Genomic DNA, 17,951 nt, shown 5'->3' on the forward strand with positions numbered 1-17,951 from the left:
GCCCTATGGGGTTCCCTGTTGTGGCCTCTCTGCAGGTCCAAGACTGTTTCCTGGTGCGTTTATTGATATTCATTTGGCAAGAATGTGAAGATGATGGACCACAATACTAGTTTTAAACGTTTTTAACAGGATGTAAAGTTTAACTTTTATGTATTTAGTTATTTGTCATGTTTAATATTTAGCTACAGTGGCTAGAATAAGTTTACACATCCACATCCTATGTTAAATTCCCATAGATGCAGGCACATTTTTTATTTGTTAAGGCTGTTATTAGGTCTCAAAAACAGGGACATCCTTTTGCCCTTTTAAATATTACCGTCTTTAGTTAGCATTGTGCATATTGTATACTGTTTTGGATGTCTGTACTTACAACACATCAGACGTATGTCTTTTTATGTATAAAAACATGTTATTACATTAATTTGTACATGCTTTGGAACTAGAATGTCACTCAATAGATTTCTTGTGGTTTCTATGCATATAATAAAAAACTGAATTTGTACAAGAAAGGTCCTTTATTTTCCAAGTCCAGTAAGTCCAGTAAATGTGTAAATCGTGTAGACTCTGTAAACAAATAAGATATTAAAAAAAACCTGCAACACAAAAAAGATCTGCAGACAATATGTTACAAAAACCAGTAACATTTTATTGAACACTTTGTGGAAGACATGTAAATATTACAGATAGGTCTACTAGTGTTGAAAAAGGATAAAATAAATACAAACAGAATTTGAAATCCCATAGGGATATATAAAAACAGTTTTTCTTTAAAAGTCTCCATTTAGCAAAAGAAAAAAAAACATCTTCAGTACTAAGCATAAATACAAACATGATCTAAAATCTATGCCCTATTGATTACCTGGTTATTATAGCTAACATACATACTTAAAATCATCCAAGACATTTTTTCATTAAGTACAAAATAGGCCATTTCATCGTTAACTGTGACCATTACTGTTAACAGTTGGAAATCTGATGCAGTAACAAAAACCATTCTGCAGCATAACCTCTCAAATCCTGAGTGAGATTGAGTTGAAAACTAAATATTGGGCTATGATCGGCTATAAAGCCACTTTTTTATTATGACTATTGGCCTCATGTCTTGTAACTGCTTTAGCAAAAGATCAGCACCGTCTGAAACTGTTTTATCCACGACAATTTTGACATTGCTCACAGATTTGAGATTAAGAGGATTTCTGAAGTCTATTAGATTCTCGCAGCCTCTGAATTCATCACTTACTTTACTTTTCATGGGAGACTTCTGTTTGTTAGTTTGGTGTCTTTTGGACGGCAGTTCAGAACTAGATTTGTCATTTAATTTGCGTTTGGAAGAGTGGGTAGACTCCGAGGTTTCCAAGAACTTAAGGAAAGAGTCCTCGAGTCCTAAAGGCTTGAAAGACCCTGGCATAACCCCGTCGTCACGTTGGTCTTGAGCTGTAGGGGTACCAGGATTTGAGTTCTCTCTTGAACTGTTAACAGTCAAACGATTCCTAAGGGTCTGCATCCTCTCTGGACAAGCTGGTGTAGGATGGGCAGGCTTTCTGGGGCGGCCTCTTTTAGCTCCACCTTCTGTCCCAGTGGAAGCTTGAGATTCTGCACTATCATCGTTTGACAGCTTGCTGTCTTCTTGGCCTATTCGATCCACCAGCTCATCGATTTTCTGGTCACTAGGCTTTTCGCCGTCATCAAGCTCTTTCTCCTCAGAATCTGAGCTTGACACGCCCTCTGATTTGCTTGAATCCTTGAATCTGGCGCGTGAGCACTTTTTACAGTAAATGAACTGGCTCCTGTGGTCTTCAATGTATCTTTCTGTGAGGCCATGAGTGGTGTAATGCTTAAATATACTTTTTTCAGCCCGCTCCACTGCATCACAGCCTATTATCATGCATGGGTACTGCAGAGCGGACTTTTTGGTGCACATGGCTGATGCCTCATCGTGTGATTTTAGTGTAGGCTTTCCAAAACTAGTCCAGTGTTCAATGGACTTCCCCTCTTTCTTTTTAGTGTTTTTCTTCTTCACTTTGAACTTGTTCTCAACATTCTCTTTTCCGTTAACCCCTGGGAAGAGCCCAATTGATTTAGTCCGTCTTCCGTCACTTGTTTTAGGATCATAAACATATTCATGCTTTTTTATTAGGTGACGGAGGAGGTTTGATTTTGTAGTGTAAACGCGGTCACATGCCTCGTACTCGCACCTGAAAGTTTGGTCAACTGAACCGCTCTCAGAGATAGCGATTTCCTTGTGGTAATTCTTAATGTGCTCAATGTACTTTTCTACAGAATTGAAGGGAAGAGCGCACTCCGGCCGGTCACAGTTGAAAGTCCCGATGGTCATGCTTGCCATCATGGCAGTGGCTTTGTCACGGGTAAACTTGTGAAGTAGGAGGTAATGCTGCACTAACTTTGTGATTCCCATGAACACCCGTGAACAGTTTTTCACTTGGCACCTGACTTCATCATCTTTGTCTATGCTCTGATGGCTCTCCTGTCCATTATTAACACTTGGCTTTTCAGTGTCCATTTCAGGTTTGCTGGGAGGCAGGGATGCCTGATGCATGGCCCTGTAGTGGAGAATCAAGTTTTGCTGAATGGTAAATGCGGCAGTGCATCCTTCATGAACACAGCGATATGGTCTATATGGACTGTAGGCGTCCGTTTCACACATTTTGAGGCTCAACTTTTTCTGAGGTTTCTCTTTCCTCTGGTGTTCATCCTTCGTTGGTGTGTTTTTGGAGCTGCTGGGTTTCTCTGGGGAGGATGAAGCAGATATAGAAGAAGGGCTGGACATTGGCTCCTTTACTTTGCTAAATGATGCATCTGATCGTCCTTGCTGCTCGTTTGCTTTGCCAACCGGACTGAGTTTCTCTTGCAAACTGGATTTTTGTTTCATGTCTGGACTCTTGTGTGCAACAGCCACTATTGGTTGCTCTAGGTTACTTTTTTCATGAACTGATGGTGCCACTTCACAGAACGACCCATCAGTCACATAGTTTTGAGGTGGTGGTAGTTGTGCGACAATTGAAACCTCAGGCATGAAGCCCTGTTTAACTACATCTCCTGGTGAAATGATCTGAGGAACTTCGGGGTTGTTCTCATTGTCTGTTTGAGGTGCAATTGCAATGTCAAGTGGTTCTTGTTTTATAGCAGGTAATACAACCGCAGACTGTGTAGTGCGACTGGTGTTGGCATCAGTGGTCACACGGCTAAACACGTCATCTTTGTTCAGTCTAAATGCACGCCTGTTTCGAGCACTGATTCTTAGCTTCTGCATTTCTGCCTTTGACAATCGATGGACTTTTTCATAGTGAATTCTTAAACCGGTTGTTCTTGTGAATGTTTTGGGGCAAATCTGACAAGGATATGGAGACAGTTTGGATGGGGTTTTTTTTAGTTCTTCTATCATATCATTAGAGTAATCGTGCATTCTACACAAGTGTTTGAATAACGCCTCCTTTGTCATAAATGAGTACTCACACTCATCCTGGTCACATTTAAATGGTTTGGGGATCTTTTCAGAGGGCTTGTCATCACTTTTACTCAGTATTTTACTTTTTTCAATGTTGTGGGCTGTATCACAATGACTGACATTTTGCTCTAACGCCAGAGCACTCCGCATCTTCCCTTGTGCAGCCTCAATCAAATCCAACCTTTGAAAGGCATGTGAAATTTCCATCAAGTGATCCTCTTGATAGGGTACAGTGAGGGCTGGATTAGCCAACACTCCGTCTTTCTGTTGCTGGATTTCAGGGGAAACAGATGTGGCATTTGAATAGTCCATTATATTTGAATTTTGGGGCTCCTGTTTTAACACCATGGGTGAAGTCAAAGTGGTCAAGCTACAGGATTCCTGTGAGAAATCCCCATTTGACATGTTGAATGTTGCTCCATTAGTATCAGGGACATGGGGGTCATTGAGAAAATCAAGAAAAGATGTTGGCAGATCAGCTGTTAGGTCGATTTCATCTACAGGCCTGCACTGTGAGCGTTTAGATAAGTGACCCCCAAGAGACTTGGTGCTTGAGAACTCTCTGAAGCATCTCCTGCAGATGACTTTGCCATCCTTAATGATGGCTGGCCATTTGGTTCGCTTGCTCAACCTGCTGCGTTTTCCTTTCTGCATGTCAGGGTCACCAGCCTTTTCATCTGAAGGGGTAGGCTCACATTCAACACTAGGACAGTCTTCTTCGTAAGGGAAATCTGTGTGAATGACACTATTTGGACTGAGCATGCCATCCACAGAGTTATCCATCTGTTCATAACCAGGAGTGGGCACATTCTCTGTTTTAATTCTTTCATTTATAGCTTTTGATGAAACTTCGGCCTCTGGGCTCAGACATTTAATGGGAATATCAACTGACGAGTCTTGAGTAGGACAAGAGTTTTCACTCCGAGTATATGGAGTGTGGTAATTTCCTTCAGGGAGACTATCAATTGTGGAGATACTGTTTTCATTATCCAACTGGCCTGTCATACTTGCACTCCTTTTTCCCACATCTACGCTGTCTCCAGTGCCTACTACTGGATGCATTAGTCCATACTGATGCCCTCCATTATGTATTTGGCCTCCATTGTCAAGCATCAACGAACTGGACACATACTGAGACATCAAACTTGAATCTGAAGGAGCGTGGGACATAGAGGGACCATGTGTAGCTGCCATTGGATGATCTCTATCAGTAGGGAGAGACGCTGTGGTTTGATAAGGGTCTGCCTGCCATTGAGGATAGCTCCGAGGGGGGTATTCATTCATGTTGAAGGTATCTGGATAGCAGTTATTCATGGGAGGTGAAGACCATGACTGGGACATGTCTGACTGCATCATTCCAGTGGGAATATTTGGGCTTCCCCATGGCGGGTATAGAGTGGGGTTCACCATTGGAGTGATGGGCACAGGCTCCATTGATCCAGGATAACACTGGGCAGGTGAGGTTGAAGATTCCATTGGGTAATCCATTTGCTGCATCCCAGGTTTTTTGCATAGTATTCCTGGCTGATTTGACAGCCTGTTTCCCTGGTTTGGTTGAGTCTGATTGGAGGAAGCAGGCCCAGTTGGTACCTTTTTTGCAGTTATTTTGGAAACTTTGTTATATTTCTTTGCCAATTTCCAATCTTCAAATATTTCAGGGTGTTGCTTCTTTACATGCCTAGACAGACTTTTGTTTGTACTATATGCCCTTGTACATTCATTATATGGGCAGCAATGCAGGTTCTCCTCATTGCCAACAGTTGCAGTGCTGGAAGGATATCCTTGCACCCAACAAGGAATTTCTGTCTTGATTTGACTTGGAGAAATTATTTGTGGAACCACTTTTGGAAGATCATTGCCTTGCACATTTTTAAGACCCTCTTCCTGTTGACTTGCAACAGGGTTGAGTGGACTTGGTAAAGGATTTACTGGTGGGATCTCACCTTGCCCAGCCACATTATGGTGTGCAGGAGGGGCCTCCGGCGCTGACTTGACACCAGCTGGTGCTGAAGTGGGGTTTGTCAGTGGAGTGTAGGATTTCTCTGGTTCTTTCATTTCAGGATGTGCTTCAGAGTTCAGCATTCTTTCAATCGAGTGTTTCACTCTCACAGTAACAGCTTCTTTAGCAAGTTCTGGTAATCTGCATGGTGATGTGTTTACCATTGATGCCTCCTTCATATATACGTCTGTATTAATCCTTTCAAGGCTTGTGGTGCTCTCAGGTGGTGGTTCTACTTTTGGAGTCTCAGGAAAGTTTTGATATGTGATGGGCAAATTGTTAACTGCATCATTTGTACTATGATTCTCTTGGTGAGACAAGAATTGAGACTGTGAGTAGAATATTTTGCCACAGTTATCTGTTTGGCAGGTGTAGGTAAGGTAATGCTGCGCCTCATGATCATACAACAGGTAGGCCTCACTGAAAACTTGGCCACAGTTAGGGAACATGCACTGAGCTTTAAATTCAGGATGTGTTTTTCTATGCATGAGAAGCTCAGAATTTGAGTTAAAGTTTGCCTTGCAATCCAACTGTATGCAGATGTATGGTTTAGTGCCACAGTGCATCTGCAAATGATCATTAAGATGTTTGACATTAACAAACTGCCGTCTGCAATATTGGCACACCACTTTCTGTTTTTGTATCTCTAAAAACCTCATGGCCTCTTCATCGTCCTTGTGAGATCTGACATGAGCCATGAGGTTGCGGAAAAACTTGAAAGCCTTGGAACAATTTTTGACAGGACAGAAACAGTCTTGACTTATATTTGTGTCAGATGTAGTTTGTTCTATTTTAACAGGAGTCGCCAATTGTTCGCCAATTTGAGATTCAATTTTAACAGGACTAATGCTCACCATAGCAGCAACTTTTGAATTTTTCGATGGACTTTTAGGTGACTGAGGGGGTTTGGTTACCTTTCTAGCAGCTTTCATTGCAGCTAGTCTCTCTTTGCAAGATTGCTTTACATGTGATGCTACATGAGGCTCTAAAACCTCCCTAGTTTCAAAACTGTCAGCACAAATTGGACAAAGATACACTCCATCTTTGAAGTGCTTCTGCGCATGACGAACAATTCTGTGACCCAAGAACTCCTTGTCACACAAAACACAATACTGCATGTATGCTCGCCAGTTTCTGAACCGGGCAGACACAAAACCCTGCTCCCGAAGTTTTTTAGCCTCTCGGTTTTTTTCTCTTTCATCCGTGATTTCATTGAGTTCATTTGTAGTGGTTAGCAGAAAGTCCTCCAGGTCTTTGTATTCCGGGGGTTTGCCAAGTGCACCTTCCACCTCTTGTTCATCTGTGTCATTGAGTGTGTCAATAGATGACACAATAGCTGCCTCCTCTCCCATCAGTGCCAAGCAGTTGCGTTTCAGTGTTTTCCAGTCCCAGAACTCTGGATCAAAAGGCCACTGTGTCTTAAAGGCCAGCAGTAACTCACAGCGTAAAGAATTGGGCACTGGTAAACTCCCGTCCTCCTCAGGCTTTTGGTCAGGTTCGTTGTACAGTGACTCCACAGCATAATAAGAGTCAACGGTAGGCTGGAGGAGGAACTCGGTCAGCTGGCATGCACGCTTAACCTCTAGATCAGTTGGCAAGAGGCAGGAAATAGTTTTGCAGATGGTGGACTTGCTATCTTTATGGTCAATGGATGTCATTTTCAGAGCTTGAATGCACATTTCAACACACACTGGAAGCCCGACTTCTCCAACCTACGAAGAAAAAGCAACATAAATGCCAAAGGTTTACAGATGCAGTACCATTTGAGTCACTGTTGGTGTCAATACTTGTGTGTAATGGTTCTGCTATCAGCTACAAATTTGTAGACTTTTGTTAGTACCTCATTTTGGATGACTTTGATTAGAAACAGAATATGACAGACGCTTCTACAGAGAAGAGCCATCTCTTTGCTGTGTCCAAGAAATGCATCAGCTGACGACTCTAAACGCATGAGTAGCTTACTCCAGAACAGTGTGAGTTCCCTGCAAAACATCACAAACAACTGTTAAAAACAAATGGCAAATATTTTCACTATTGATTCATCTTCCAATTAATTTCGGATTACGCTATTGGAATTTAAAAGTACATATATTGAGATTACAGACAGCCACAAATCTATAAGTGTATGGCATAGTTTTTACTTTAATTACTACTGTATCAAAGCCAGTGAGTCATTTATTCACATGCACATCTTCCCTCAAGTACTAAGCTATTAAGAGACATGGACCTTTAAACACTGAGTCAGCCTCTGCAATATGCAGTGAGGGTATCTTTCATGATCATGCTTTTTATACAGATTGCTTCATGGATGAAAGTAAATTTCATAATATATTTTTTCCATGACCACTGTATTCCTCAGAGTAATTTTGTGTCTTCTAAAAGTATTAATCTGAAACAAACTGAAACACTTACCAGGCACAATAAACATCTCCTTGAAGAAGCTGTCGCTTGAGAAAGGCAGAACATAAGCAGAGAGCTCCTTTCTCATCTCCCTCTGACTCCAAGTTGCAGATCATTTCAAGAGCATCTTTACACTCTATTGACGCAATCTATTAGAAAGAGAGCGAGAGAAATTAAATAACTATCTGACACATGACAACGCTGTTGGGAGATTCTGTTATCAAATTTCAAACGAGTGCTGAGTGATTACTGGGTGTCTGTCAGTGTTGCGCATATGATGAGAATAAAGAACTTAAACTTGATATACCATCACTGATCAGTTTTTGGATACTTGTTCAAGTGTTAAATTTATTTAACCTTGAGTGTACAAGGAACTGTGTTTCTGTGTGTCATTTCTTACCTCCTCCATTAGCTGTTCCTGACTTTTTGCCATGCAGATGCAAAGCAAGTAGGTTTGCTTGAAGTTTCCTTTTCCTTCATATCCCGGATACTCCGAGCACATCTTCGCGAGGACAGCAGCTTTATCAACGCTGTCCACTTTGATTAGGTGCTTTATTCTCATGTTCAGAAGCGTGGCACCTTCCAACTCAAGATACTCACGAACTACAAAACAAAAAGTAGAAAAAGACAGAGGGAAAAGGTAAGAAACTGCAGATTAGATGTAGACAATTATAATACATTGAACAATTGTAATTCCATGCAATTACAGTGTTACAAGTCAGCGTGGAGCATGTTCAAACCTAATAAGAACTAACCTTGCTCAGTTTGAGGGATTTGATCGGACAGGATGCTGCTTAGTGTGGTGTTGGACCAGACGCCGTCCTGTTGTGCCAGAACTGAGAGCAGACAAAGCTGTGTGCTCCCACTTTCTTGCAAAAGGCTGTGTGCCAACTGCAACAGATAATAAATAAAGATGTAGTAACCTAATTTCCAAAACGTGAGTGAGTCATACTAAATGTTAGACAGTCATGAGTATGAAATAACTGTTATGAGAATGTTACTGTAGTGAACGTGTCACCGTTACAACAATTTACATTTCTTCAAAAGCAGCAGTGAACAGAACATTTCAATGTCATTCTTGTAAAGAGAACTCACAGATCCAAATATTCAGCTAATATGTTGTTGTTTTTAATTTATTTTGGTCCAATGATGAGCTAAACCAAATGCATTCAAATTTACTAAACAACTTTTCAGGGCTATTCCTGCAAAGCACAGCCTCAGAAAAAGTCCTTGGGAATACTGACCTTCATGGAGGACTGGAACTCCTCCCATAAGGCACCAGGGACATGCTGGGGCAGTAAGAGTAGCAGCTCCGCACAGCTCCTGTGAATCCAACCCAGTCATTTTTAAAGCCACATTTAGGTCAAGGATGTGCACACATTCCACAAATTAAGGGTAACCATACAAGAATAACTATTCACAAAGTGTGGTGCTGAAAGTCAGTGTGGCATTTTGGATGACAAACGGGAGAAATGGGGGTGTAACTCAGTGGCAGCGAGAGGGACACTTTAGTTACATCAGTTCAGGTACGTGTAAGTGATATATAATAGTCGCTTTTGTTTTTCATATGGTATTAATAAAAAACAGCTCAGAATGGCCAGATCAGTTATTGTGATCTATTGTTTACAAAAAAATGTTATATCCTTGACTTAACAATTGTTGCATCAGATTAACTTCCTTTTATGTGTACACTGCATCTCCTGCATCTCCATGTGCAAAGTATAGTCTGTAGCTCATCCTAAATATGTCAATGCTCCCCAGCAGGTACCTCCCCAGAGGCAGCCTACATTTCTATTCAGCAGCAAGGACATTGCCTTCATGACTATACCGAGAGCGTTGTGTGAATAGTGCAGTAGTTCCTATATACTGTTTTTTTTATTGTTTCAAAACTTTTCTTTGGGATGTGGGTGTGTTTTGTTTAATTTTTATTGTCAAGTATTGTGCAGCTTTCTTGTAAGATCACTGTCTGTTTTTGCACCTATGACAAGCTGGCCAAAAACAAAACTACACCAGTGGAACTAATGTTAGGTCTAATGCCATGTGCACATCCAAACCATGTAACCCATTCTTTGCCAAATCTACTTTAAACCACTACAAGAAACTTGAGACTTAATGAAGATGCTTTCCCCAACATAAAATTTAAAGCATTACTCATTAATGTGTAACACATATTATGGGTCAAATTAATAGGGAAGATGTTGTTAGAAAGAATATGAAAATTAACATAGGATTTGAAGGTAATCGTATTTCTAGTGACACCCATGTTGGAGTTGCTACTCACAGTGCTAACTTTTCAAGTAGGAGTGGCACGTTTTCACATTCGGAGGAGAGACAGGAGGCAGCCTTAGCAAAGCTGAGGATGGCCACAGTGTAGACCTCCAGCAAAGGCAGTGGATCTTCATCAGTTTTCCAACGGCCAGCATGTTCCACAAGGACCTAGAAAACATAAAAATACTACAATTAGAATAAAAAAAGGCATCATAGTATAGAATAGCATGCTGAAAAAAATACCTGGAAAATGGCAAAATAAAAATACTAGTTTGTAAAAACAAACACCATGTGTATAAATAAATATTATATATATTTTTCACCACTAAAAACAATTACTCCTCCATCAAGCAAAAATAGAAAACATTCTTTTTCTAGCTTCTCAAATGTGAGGAATATGGAGCTTTTCATTCATTGTAAATGATTTTGCACCTGCCTGGATAAAAAAAACTATTTTGGAGACATTACCTTTTTTCCACTGGGAAATTGTGATATGCATTCTTCACTATTTTTTGATATTTTATAAACCCAGCAAATAATCAATTAATCTGAAAACCAACAGATGAATACATAATTCAAAACAAAAATAAAAGTTATGGTTTAGCCATATTTTTGCCTATTTGTTAAGTATAGGTAGTAGTTTTTGTCCTTGTTTAAGATTGGCATGGTTTTATTTCAGTTAGCTTAATAGCTAGTTTGATTTGCAGTGAGAGATGATCTTATGGAAAGTACCCAATGTCCATCTCTAGGTATGGTGAAGGGTGTGTGAGGATATGGAGCTATTTCAATTCCAAAGGCCAATGGAACGTCATCAGGATGCATAGTATCCTGGATCCATGAAATAACTGGCCCTTAAAAATAGAAATCTGCCTGCCTCTATGGGAATTTAACATAGGGGTGTGTATACTTATACCCCCCTGTATTTTAAGGAAGAACATGTATTTATTTACAATACATTATTCATTTACAAAGAAAATTGGTGTTCTTAAAAGGTTGGTTATTAATTAAGGCATTAACGCATCAATTTCCAAAAGATGTTTTTTTATTCCTCTTTTTAGTCAACTTTAGCATGGGTGTGTAAACTTACGCAAGCCACTGTATGTATTCTGGTACTTTATTTAGCTCTGCAGTTGTACTGGTGTAATTACATATAGACAAATTACGCTTAGCAATGCCCCTTTAACAATAAAAAAAGCCTAGAAAATGTTGAACTTGGTAGTAAAAAAACAAAATGTAGACTCTATAATCACGATTCATGTATTTTATTCAGTTTCAAAATCAAATATGTTAAGTGAGAAATAAATATCTAATTCCTTTGTACTGAATAAAAGGATGTAAAAGTAATTTACATTGAGTGTAAATAGTCAAACTTTTAACTGTGGTTTGCTTTGATTTCAAAAAGCCACAGCTAACTTTTGGATGAAGAATAAAAGTCTTACTCTCAACTATCGAGGGTTGGAGAAAAAAGTATATACAGTATACGATTTACATAATATAGATAAGATGTACACACAAAGATAACAAAGCTCCAAAGTTATGTGTGTCTCTGCAAGACTAACAAAACTTCTTTTTTTTTAATCCCTCCCTCTTTTTTCCTTATCAACCAGCACAAAAAACGCCTAACCTTAATCAATGAAAACTCCCTCAATTCCTTCAACACACAAATATATTGATACAGAGCAATTTCATCCTGAATAACTCCGTTGTAACGTGGAAGAGTTGCACTCTTACGAAACAAATCTCCATCATGAATTAACTGCTCACAACTATAGCATGCAGCCCGAGGCTCGTCCCCTTTTACTTAAATAACTTTTAAGTTGAATGAATTCCTCACTGCCGGTTAGTGTGGGCTAGAAACTAACCAATACTTAAAACTAATGTGGTGCAGAGGCAGTAATCCTTGCAGTATCAGTGTGATACCAGCTAAACGGAGACCTCGCTTGATATTTTCGTGGTCAGGGCAAATTAATGAGAAGGATGTGTAATGGAGTCAATGACCACTGCCACACGTTCCCTTTTAAATCACTGTCTCCGCCATCTGCAGCCACATCGGTTGCTATAACACTGACATCAATGTAACATATTTAACTGAAGCTGGCTATATGACTGTAATAAGCATCTCCGCTGATGTGGTTAGCTGGATTAATTAGTGCAAAAGGCCTGGGCTAGCACCTTGGAAAAAAATCATTGATCTTTCCGTACAATAAAACAGCTTCACAAAAGTAACCTCTTTTTACACTAAAACCTGCATGGAGATGCAGCGTTAAAACGTTTGGATGATATGTTCCACGGAGAACACAAGCGTATAATTTAGTGCATATCAATGCAATCGCTGTGTAAAATCTCGCTAACGTAGCTACCCATTTTTTGCACAGCATGACCACTGCACAGGGCAGGGGGACCCTGCATACCAGCTAGCAACATTAATTTGCTATTAGCGATCTGGCCTGGAAAATACGAGTAATACATGCACGGCGCGCACACATTGATGTGACTTCTCGTCGCACTCATAGGCAGACTTTGCAAATAAGTTCATGCCACAGACAAACATCATTGAGAAAATGGCTGAAAATCACGGAGGAGTTTTTTTCCCCATCTTGAAATGCCAGGCTGCTAGCTAGGCAGCTAGCCCCTTAGCTACATTGTTGTAGCAAACGTAGACGCGCATCCTCGGCCAGGAAGCCAGAGGGGCTGCAGGCTCCCCGGGATGAGCAGCAGGAGAACGGGCTAACCTGGCAAAACTCCTGGCAGAAATGCAGGGAGGCTTCCAACGGAGACTTCGAGCCCTCTTTCAAAGCTGTGGTCAAATCCTGGAACCGCTCTCGGAGCTCGTCGATAGCTTTCCGTGTGTCATATTCCTTCTCTGTCTCCCCCTCCGCCATCTTCACAACAATCACGACCGCGTACGCACAGATGTTACGCTGCCAGACTCGCACACGCACGCGCACGCAGAGGGGGAAGGGAGAGCACACAGTGTGCTCCACATACACATGGATGTATTATACCCCTGATGTCAACAAAGCATCCATGGCCTTACAGTGACACAAAATCCCTCTCTGCAAACAGACTGAACGTGAAATGTTTGCTCATCAGCTAATCTCAGTATGATTGGACTACTGGATTCCCCTGAAGACCCCGAAGATACGGAGGTCAGCTATGACCTCCAGGCACAGCATCATTAAACAATCAACCTCCAACATAAAGCAAAATCTATTATATTTTCACAAACATTTTAATCAACCTCCAATATCCCAAAGACAGAATGTTCTTGTCTTTCTTGTAAGCTCCAACAGCATCCCTGATTCAGACTTGGTCAGAGCCCCGTCAGTAGACTAGGGCCCAACAGGGATCAGTCAGCTGAAAGACTCCTGGTTAATCACCTGGCCTAAAAGCATGTTACTTTATAAATGGCGTAAAAGTGTTGATGATTGATGATTGTGTCTGTAAATAATGATGAGCATTAAAAAACAGTGGTGCCAAAATATCACTGGTTATTGTATACTCACTTCTTATTTGTCTTCTTGAAATTTTATACTACCATCAAACTGTGGCTGAATTTATTTCCACAAATACACACATGGGTTTACCCTACTTTCTACACATCACCATCTACACACTCAATAAATGAATTAAGCTTTTGAAGCAATTCTGAAGCTCTTCTGGAGTTTTTCCATGATATCACTTCATCAGCATATGAAGTTTGCTCAGTTGTCATGGTATTGTAGAAGTTAAACCAATAATTTTCCTTTTTTGGAGCCTTTAAATGACTTCTCTTCGATGTTGGTTTCAATTTCAGCTCTGTTGTTTAATAGGTACTTGGCATGTGTTTGGCTGCCACTTCTGATCAGTCAGACATGCCACACGCCATTTATTAACCTCAAAGTAAAATGTCACTTTCAGACAGTTACTTAAGTTACTGTTATTCTTTGCATTACATTAATTCAGTAGACAAATTGGACCAAAGCTACTTAGTGAGTTGTAGCGCACCTATAAAATTGCTCTAAACACACACACTCCAATCCCATGCATTTCAGACACATTCATGAGAATGCAACATCTGGATTACACATTTTAATTGCTTTTCAATCTACAGTTAATTATATAACTCTGAAAGAATGTAGGCTAATAACATAGACACAGCCTTTCTAAAAAAAATATTATCTGGCAACACATGAGCATACAATTTAAAACCAATGAGCTTGTGCGAATTAAAAAGAACTACATTTGTTGCCAAGCCGAGCGCTGCAGAATTGTCTCCAGTTCCGAGCATGTTCATATCTTATGGTAGTAGCAGGTGCTGCAGTGGCAGTCTGTGTGGTTTCTCACCCTTATGCCATACACCTCTACCTGAAAGATGCAGGTGAAAGACACAATAGTGATTATAAACAAAGTCATATCAATCTACAGCAGTAAATATGATCAAATGCTCTTTTTAGCTGTGTGACGAGACATTAGAAGGTCCCCTCCTTAAGTGCTTTTTTAGTGTAGGTGATGGGGGACAAAATCCACAGTCCTTGTTTTGTGCAAAAATGTATTCAGACGTTTATCTGAAGCTAATAAGCTTCTGCAAACTTAGTTAATCAAATTAGGTGCACATCTTCTAAAGTTATAGTCTTTTTGGTATGAAAATATGTTTCATTGGCCAATGTTTCCCTCAATGTTGAGCTGCAGTAAAACAAAAATAAAAAAGAAGGAATACTTTTGAAACATGCCTTAAACATACATTTGTATCTTTTTAATTTGAAGAAAAGTTGTTTGGCATATCTTTTGTCTGTACCTCATAGTAGTCCTTTGCAACACAGCATGTTGCCTCCGAGGTGATGTTCTTTGGTATCTCCATTTTCGTCATGGCCGTGAGAGGTGTTGGGTACGCTCTGGAGAAGCAGCAGCCCATGCACTGGTAGACCGGACGATCCCTCGAGAAAAGATTGTTCATTCCTAGTTTGCACTCCTCGCAGCCCACTGGAGAAGGACAATGCCATTGATCATGGACAGCTTGTGATACAGTGACATTTTGAGATTCATGTGAGATTTAAAGCACAGTGTACAATCATTGTCAACAGAGATAAATGAAAGCAGATGGTGCTAATTTACTGAAGTAAATCCTTGTTTTGTGTACAAGATTTATGAGAAGAGTACTTAACACATTGGTACTTGTATCTGTAAAAATCTTACTGTTTAAGTCAATGTTGGGGTAAGCATCAGCTATGTAAAAAAGAAAAGACAACAGAAGAACAGAAAGTCCAGCTGATTTCACTGAGCCCATCGTGGTTGCATTAGTTACCTATTAATACAGAGACAAAAGAAAAATGATCAATCAAAAATCTGTTGAATGTTGAGTAAGTCAGAGATAGAGATAGAATATTACCATGCTGAAAGAAAGTTGCCCTTTTCATTGTGCCTCTGTGCTTTCCTTCATGTCGTTTTATACCTGTGTCCGTCAGTTTGTGGCAACTTGGCGGATTAGGTGAAACCTACCAACCTTATCAATGATCTCACTGACCTCTTTGCTACCTTTCTCATAATCCCTTTAAAGGACAAAATGATAATAACAAATTGTGGAAAGCCAAAACATACTTCCATCATCCTTCCATCCTGACTATGGATGCTGCATTTAATCCCTGGGTTTTAGTTACTTGGTAACTGGGGGTTATTATTATTGGTCATGTCATTGCAAAGGGATTATCATCAAGGGTCATTTGAGTTTTTCTTGGGCATTTCGGTTTACTGCATAAAGACCATTTTAGGCTGGACGTGGCCTAAAAGAGTTTTTATTTATGAAGAGTGTAAAAGTGTAATGCTAAAATATCACCCAATAAAATATCTAAATAAATAGGTGTACATTGTCAGAGAGATATGCCAATTGTGAAGGCTTTGATCTACCAATGAGAGGCTGCTTATTAGTAAAATTAAATTAATACTACAAGAATTAATCTCAATTTAACACAGAAAATCTGACGTTGAAATATTTACATCAGTTCAGAGCAGAATCCATTAATCAATAGACAAAACTATTTTAATAAATAATGAATAACTGGTTATTTTTTTAAAAGCCAAATAAGGTGAAAAATGTCAAACATTCTGTTTCCAGCCTCTCAAATGTGACAATTTCATGATTTAATTTAATATTGTTGCGTTCTGGAAATTTGGTCAGACAAAACAAGTGAAGGCCATTTTTTCACTATTTATTTTATGATTAATTGATTAAACAACTCATTAATTGATTATTGAAATAGTGAATTAATTGCAAAGCATAATCTGCACACTAATCTTTATTTGCATCAGTCAACATATGCAATTTTGACGTTGGATACTGTACATATTATATAATGTATACTGGTGCACTGTGTCACACCAGAGGTTTTTGAACTATAGGGTCTACTGGAATAACGCCATATGCCATAACTTTAGAGATAACAAATTTAATTTTAAAAGAGAGATAGTAAATCTAACTAAACTTTAATAAAACATGACATCAATTATTTATTATGGGTGTATTCTTAATACACATAATCTTACACTATATGTTACATCAAAACTATTGTCTGTGCTGCAGGCTTTTTCAAAACTGGAGGAATTGATTGATGGAAGAAATTGTGAATAAATGGAGAGATATCTGATATTTGTTAAGGAGTATCCATCTTTGCCTCTGCCTCCAACATCGGAAATGTCAAGGATGAATTATGAATTTATTGTGTATTTCATCTGTCTGTTTACATAAGTACCCATGCTCTGTTTCCTTGGTCGTGCTGGTGATAAATCCTTGGCCTAAGACTCGTAATTCAATAAGTGCGGGAGACGAGATGTTCTATTGTCTGTTTTCTTGCTTCTTTGTAACATTGTGTTGCAAACCCTACAGTTTAAAAAGCAGTACTAAATTTCATTCCTGCTGACAAGATTGATATCAGTGGCTGTTGCATTGTGTGCATTTGCTTTATGGCACATGTCATTTTATCAACATCAAATCAAATGTCCTGTCAATCAAATAAAACACAATAGGCCTATTACTGAAACATAAATGTTTAAGCATAAAAACAGAATCTCAAATATCAACAGATAAAAATGAATAACACTCACATTGTCCAAGATCTGACAGCTTTTGAATCATATCATATTCTTATATAATATTACACTTGACTATTTGCAACTGTGTCTAAAATAACTGCTTAAAAGTATCATGGAGTGGACCGATGATGGAGTTGAGCTGAGTGAATATGTTTAAGATATGAGAAATATGAGGTATTTAAGACACCGGAAAGTATGTTGTACAGTAGAGCCCAACAATAGTTCGTTGACAAAAAAAAACACCAAGGTGAGAGTAAAAGCACAGAGGATTACTTAGAGGACATGTGCAGCTTCCCTCTTACTATATTTGTATTCGCTCATTGACATGCTTCTAGCCTTCTGGTTTATGAAAAACAAAGAGTGGTGCTGAGTTTTTTTATGTTCTGCAGTTAGCTCAGACTTTCTTTTTACATGGTACATTGATCTGGATGGATGAGGATAAGAACCACAGAGATGTGGAAAGCCTCAGGTGTAGAGTAAATTGTGTACGTGGTCACGCTCGGTGAAACACGGTGTCAGATTATTCTCAAGGACTCCAGTGTCAATGCTGTCACTGAGGAGAGAGCAGACCGTCATTATCTTGTAATATCCTGATATGACAAAAGTGTTGTCTTTTCCTGGTTTTAAAGGCTGCATTACAGTAGATTGATGAAATTTCCTAAACACACCACTGTTCTAGCTGTTCCATTATTTGCCTTTACCCACATAGTAAAGATATATATATATATATATATATATATATATATATATATA

At 39.3% G+C, this 17,951-nt stretch overlaps 2 protein-coding genes across 3 annotated transcripts in view; both read right to left on the reverse strand.

Moving 5' to 3' along the window:
* Positions 1–625: 625 nt before the first annotated feature.
* On the reverse strand, positions 626–13,057 carry znf292a (zinc finger protein 292a). The gene is made up of 8 exons (XM_032500356.1): positions 12,866–13,057; positions 10,147–10,301; positions 9,110–9,188; positions 8,621–8,756; positions 8,266–8,468; positions 7,878–8,014; positions 7,306–7,447; positions 626–7,177 (listed from the first exon to the last, which is right to left on the reverse strand). The coding sequence occupies exons 1-8, from the start codon at positions 13,013–13,015 to the stop codon at positions 1,052–1,054; spliced, it is 7,128 nt and encodes a 2,375-aa protein (XP_032356247.1). The 5' UTR covers positions 13,016–13,057; the 3' UTR covers positions 626–1,051.
* Positions 13,058–14,189: 1,132 nt separating this feature from the next.
* The window catches only part of cga (glycoprotein hormones, alpha polypeptide), a 9,218-nt gene continuing 5,456 nt past the window's right edge, over positions 14,190–17,951 (reverse strand). Inside the window, exons 1-4 of one of the 2 annotated variants that reach the window (XM_032500395.1) lie at positions 15,502–15,590; positions 15,309–15,417; positions 14,911–15,095; positions 14,190–14,480 (exon numbers count right to left, since the gene is read on the reverse strand). In XM_032500395.1, the coding sequence (XP_032356286.1) occupies positions 14,406–14,480; positions 14,911–15,095; positions 15,309–15,417; positions 15,502–15,504 (372 nt within the window). In that variant the 5' untranslated portion in view covers positions 15,505–15,590 and the 3' untranslated portion in view covers positions 14,190–14,405. Of the gene's footprint in view, positions 14,481–14,910; positions 15,096–15,308; positions 15,418–15,501; positions 15,591–17,951 lie in introns of those variants that run through there. The other variant, XM_032500396.1, reaches the window with a different exon arrangement.

This window comes from Etheostoma spectabile, chromosome 20 (assembly GCF_008692095.1).
Source record: "Etheostoma spectabile isolate EspeVRDwgs_2016 chromosome 20, UIUC_Espe_1.0, whole genome shotgun sequence".
Classification (NCBI taxonomy): Eukaryota; Metazoa; Chordata; class Actinopteri; order Perciformes; family Percidae; genus Etheostoma; species Etheostoma spectabile.